At 36.4% G+C, this 5057-nt stretch overlaps 1 protein-coding gene across 2 annotated transcripts; it reads left to right on the forward strand.

The window, feature by feature from the left end:
- The first annotated feature begins 658 nt into the window (after positions 1-658).
- Positions 659-3215, forward strand: LOC112031824 (protein PXR1). 2 transcript variants are annotated; one of them, XM_065776776.1, is made up of 5 exons: positions 659-955; positions 1047-1099; positions 2239-2477; positions 2688-2817; positions 2917-3215. In XM_065776776.1, exons 1-5 carry the CDS (start codon positions 793-795, stop codon positions 3049-3051), a joined length of 720 nt encoding a protein of 239 aa, XP_065632848.1. In that variant the 5' UTR covers positions 659-792; the 3' UTR covers positions 3052-3215. The 2 variants fall into 2 exon arrangements, with proteins under 2 accessions (XP_065632848.1, XP_065632849.1); XM_065776777.1 differs by having other exon boundaries at positions 661-955; positions 1068-1099.
- Positions 3216-5057: the final 1842 nt, after the last annotated feature.

Below are 5057 nucleotides of genomic sequence, written 5' to 3' on the forward strand. Positions count from 1 at the left end.
CAAACTCAAGCAGCTTTGATGTCGAGATTGTCAAACCCAATGCCGAGATCGTGATTTTTGGGTTAGGGTTTTTGCTTTACTTTCGAAACCGTTATTTTAAGGGAAGAACTATCTTGAGTTTTGGGGGCTTGGAAGAAGAGAGTGGAAAGGTAGTGGAGAAAAAGAAAAAAAAAAAAAATGAAGATGGAGAGAAGAAAAAGAAGGAAGGAAGAAAAAAGGAGCAGGAACTCGAGTTTCCATGTGGACTTTAGTTCTAACTCGAGTTGCTACAATAATTTAGACTCGAGAAGCTAGTTTCTTGAATAGTAATGTTGCTACTTACAAAATTGTTAGCAAAATGGTGTTATTTTGGGGGGAAAAAAAAGTCTACTTACAAGAAAATTTTGTTGTTGTAATTATCTTACATGACAAATCATGAGTGACTGACTGCCACTTTTACATGGAAATTACCACTTTTTCCATTGCTGGCAATCTACCGCGAGAATAAAAGTAATGTTTGGGACACATAAAAGTGCACAATTTTGTATCATAACTTGTCACGTGATAAGTTGTAAGTGACAAAATTATGATAGTGAGACAACTTACCACATACACGTAGCGAGTTGTGTACAAAGTTGTACACTTTTACATGTCCTAAGCATTACTCCAAAAATAATTGTGGCAAAAAAAATTGGACTTTCTAGGTCGTAATTTTCGACCAAGCAAATGAAAAACTGAAGCCAGAAAGAAAGTAAGCAAAGCAGGGAAAGTAGTAGGGTTGCTAGCTATTCGCAACTCGCATATCATTCAGAGATGGGTAGGAAAGGACAGAGAAGAAGAGAGAAAAACTACGCAGCCGCACATGGAGGCCACAGCCGCCTCCCTCCGCCGCCCGTCCTCTCCCAAATCGACGCTGTCCCTTCCAAACTCCGCAAGCTCATGTCCCTCACTTCCTCTCTCTCCCCCAAACCCCAAGGTTCCCTCTCTCTCTCTCTCTCTTCCTGTCTATATGCCTATATATAGGTTTTTTTTTTTTTAAAAAAAAAATTTATTTTTATCTTTCTCAGATGGCTTTGTATTTGTTTCAGAGTCTTCTGCAAAGAATGGTCAAGCTAATAAAGTAAGTTTCTTCTAATTTTTGTTTTCTCTCTTCCATAACTAATCCCAAGTTTCAATTATTCTTATTCTTATTAATTGGAATTCTATAGCGCTCACTTCTTTTCTGCCCAATCCATGATCATTGTAGTTTTTTTTTTTTTTTTTTTTTTTATGTTTCTGCTCCCATTAAATGTGTTTTAATAATGAATTTTGAAATTAAAAAAAAAAAAAATTCTTGAGATTGAATATGTAGAATGATATATAAGGTGCTAAGCATTGAGGATGAAACTGAGTTGCATTTTTTTATTAGATACTCTGTTTTTCGTTGGCTGAATCATGAATTCATGCTTCCTATGGCAATGATAGTTGTAGAATGTAAACTTGTATTAGGGTATCGGGTATCATCAAGTCGTTAGATTTATGATTAGGTTTTGTTTAGAAAACATGGGTGTGATACTCCCCTTAAAAGTTAAATCCTTTTTGGGAACTTTATTAATCCTTGAAAGCTTCATTGCTTATGCAAGAATTTGACAATTCACCATGAATAGTGAGTTTTTGATGATTGACTATCTATTTTGATTGGTATACATGCACACATAGTGGATCTTGAACCCATGACCTCATCCTCCATCCCATTATTATGAGAGGAGGAAGTGCCAGCTGAGCTATAGCTAATTGGCTGATGACTGACTATCTTTTATAATTGAAAACTTAATAGAAAAGGTACAATTGAGCTTGGTTTAAAAGTAGTTCAGTTTGACGTTTTACTTTTAATTTTTATCGGATGCTGACACTAGGGGTGCACAGCGTGATAAGCTAACAACTATTTATTTTTATTATGTTACAACTCTTGCTAACATAATCAATTTCTTCTGCTCTCCACTCTCCCTTTTTTTGGCCTCTTGTTCTTGTTAATTTTTCTCCATGGGGAAATAAATTTTACGTAACATATACTTGAGTTGTTATTGTAACAATCAATGGGTGATTGACTTGTTCTTTTCTTTTTTTTTCTTTTTTTGAATTTTTTATGGGGACCCCATTATTCATGCCCTAAGCCCCTAGTAGTTTTCCTAACAACTCTGATTCTTCTTATCAAGCTTTTAGTTCTTCAGAAAAAAAATCAGATTTTGTACTGATTAGTTATGTCTGATAAATTTACAGAAACCCCGTCCAAAGGATAGAGATGACTCAAGAACTAGTGCGATGGATGATGGAGGTAATGATGAGCATTTGAAGACATCTGAGGATACAGATGGTGGTGATGATATTGTGCAAAACAGCACAAGTGAAAAGAAAAAGAAAAAGAAAAAAAGAAAGAGAAAGCAGGTTAATGACCTTCGATTTGAAACACCTATGGAGAACTCAGATACTCGTCTTAAAAGACGGAAGCGCAAGAAAAAGTAAGCAATTCAAATTGTACTTTATTATTTTTTCTTTTTTAACCAGTTTGATATTAAAAAACCACATTATGCCAATTATCTTTTTGTGGCATGTAATTTTACATGGTTCTGGCAAAAGCAAACAGAGTAAAAATTTCCAGAACTTCTTACTCAGCTCAGGCATGCTGCCTTTGCTTAACAGATATGTAAGTAAACCTTAAGTTTATACAGGTACCTGGAAGAAAAGAAGAAGAAACATAAGAAGGCCAAGACAGGGGAGGAGCTGGACTTTCCTGGGCGTGAGAAGATAAAATTTGGAGAAGTGGTTGAAGCTCCACCAAAGTTGACTTCAGTTCCTAAGGTATCATCATATATTTTTGTTTTATTATATAACAGATAAATATGATCTCCCATTGACAAGAAATCTCTTATTTTTTTTTTAACTGATATTATTATGAAGGCATTCAAGAATGCCCAAAATGCTTCACAAGAGAGGATTCGGTTGCAAACTATCGAGGCATATAGGAGCCGCAAGGGATGGGCTTCAAGGCCAGGGATTCAACTTCCTTCTCCAGTGACTACACCAGCACTTTAGTAGGTTTCAAATGATGCATGCCCATGTTCCTATAATCCATGTCTTTTATGTTTGCATGACATTTAGGTGTGTATTTATTGTTGAGGACTTGAGGGCTCGCACTCTCACAAATTTTGTTATGAATGGAAATGAAGAAAGGTGGTGGATCATTTTCTCTTGTATTATTGTGGAATCTAGTCTAATTATGTATACTGAAAAGTGAAAACTAACCCAATGTCACAACAATATATATATATATATATATATGCAAATTTTTTTTTGGGTCTAAAGATTAATGAAAACGTCATTTTAGTATTTTTTTTTTACCCCTGTATCAATCATATCTTTTATATTATGTGGATAAACTTTCCAAGAGTGCTTGGAAAGCTTAGGTTTCATGCTGTCTTCCACCATTCTAGGAGGCTGAAAGACTTGTAATAAATACTTGGCAAAAGTTTGGTCTCATCATATAACCTAAGGCAATTTTTGTTTTTGTTTTTGATTTTTTAAAATTTTACTATCTTGTCTTTTATTATTTGATCTTACTTATATAATTGAAATATATTCTTTTAAGTTACATATAATTATTTATTAAATTTTGCATCCCACAAACATAATACAAATTAATTTTTGTTTTCTCTAACAACGATGCATCTACCGTACTCATTAAAAAAAAAAAAAGGATGCATCTGTGGTCTTCGATGGAGGAATTAAGGAAAGTTTTATTTAGTGTGATTCTAGCACTCAAGGAGTTTTTAAACGGCGCATATGTTCATTAATTTTTTGAACCAATTCTGTCATCTGATGTAATACACTTGAAGTAAAAGTCATATATATATATATATATATATATCATCTGAAGGGGACCAAGGGGTGGTAAAAGACCCTTTTGCGTCAATCCGGTCATTTGCTCATACATAGGATTCAGTTCATGATTTTATGCTTGGCTTGTAATCCAACATGTTACAAATTTCATTGAGATATCAACTTGAGGAATATCTTGAAACCCTTGCTGGATAAATCATGAGTCCTTAATTTAATCCCATCGCCTAGACAAGGTTTTAGGCTGAAACTGAGACGAGCTGTTTGATACAGAAAATGGATTCCGAAAGACCAAAACTATGAGGTATCTTTCGTAGACTTAGCAGAAATCAGAGAACAAACAAAATCTGCAGGTCTTTTACATTATAATGGAACAAGTTGAGGAAGAATTCTACAAAGTTATAAAGGATATTGGATTAGAACAAAAGTATCAATTTCAACAATAACAAGAGAATTTTGGATATTAGCACAGTTTTCTTTCTTGCTTCCACTTTGTCCAGCGCTGCTCTCGCGGGTGCTTCCCTCTATAAACTTGCACTCCCAAGCAGTGGGAGGAGCTCGGGCTCTGACCGTGCTCTGTTGAAGAATGAGCGGTGACTCATAAGAGTGGCTTGGTTAAGGGAACCCACAAGAGCCATAGGAAAGCGAGTCTTCATAGGGCAATTGTCACTGCTTATGACCCGAACCTGGGTGATCTATCATGACCAGGATGAAGTTTGGGTGAAACTAAGTGGAAGTTCAAACCGACTGATGTTGAAGAATAGTGGATGAGTTGTGGTTAGGGGTGAAATGCCACTCAACCCAAAGCTAGCTGGTTCTCCCAAAATGCGTTGAGGTGCAACAGTTAACTGGACATCTAGGGGTAAAGTACTATTTGGTGCGGGCCGCAGAGCGGTACCAAATCGAGGCAAACTCTGAATATTAGATATGACCTCAAAATAACAGGGTCAAGGTCGGCAGTGAGACGATGGGGGATAAGCTTCATCGTCGAGAGGGAAAGCCCAGATCACCACTAAGGCCCCTAAATGACCACTCAGTGATAAAGCAGGTAGGGGTGCAAAGACATCAGAGGTTTGCCTAGAAGAGCCACCCTTGAAAGAGTGGTAATAGCTCACTATGAGCACTCTTCACTAAAGATGAACGGGGCTAAGCAATTTGCCGAAGCTGTGGGATGTAAAAAGGCATCTATAGGGAGCGTTCCGCCT

This window comes from Quercus suber, unplaced genomic scaffold (genome assembly GCF_002906115.3).
Source record: "Quercus suber isolate HL8 unplaced genomic scaffold, Cork oak 2.0 scaffold_141, whole genome shotgun sequence".
Taxonomy (NCBI): domain Eukaryota; kingdom Viridiplantae; phylum Streptophyta; class Magnoliopsida; order Fagales; family Fagaceae; genus Quercus; species Quercus suber.

What these genes read in the sequence shown, in the direction of transcription:
- LOC112031824 (XM_065776776.1), top strand. Translation starts at nt 793, where the DNA reads ATGGGTAGGAAAGGACAGAGAAGAAGAGAGAAAAACTACGCAGCCGCA. An exon ending in AGAATGGTCAAGCTAATAAA is followed by an intron (nt 1,100 to 2,238) that starts GTAAGTTTCTTC and finishes ATAAATTTACAG; the next exon opens with AAACCCCGTCCAAAGGATAG. An exon ending in AGACGGAAGCGCAAGAAAAA is followed by an intron (nt 2,478 to 2,687) that starts GTAAGCAATTCA and finishes AAGTTTATACAG; the next exon opens with GTACCTGGAAGAAAAGAAGA.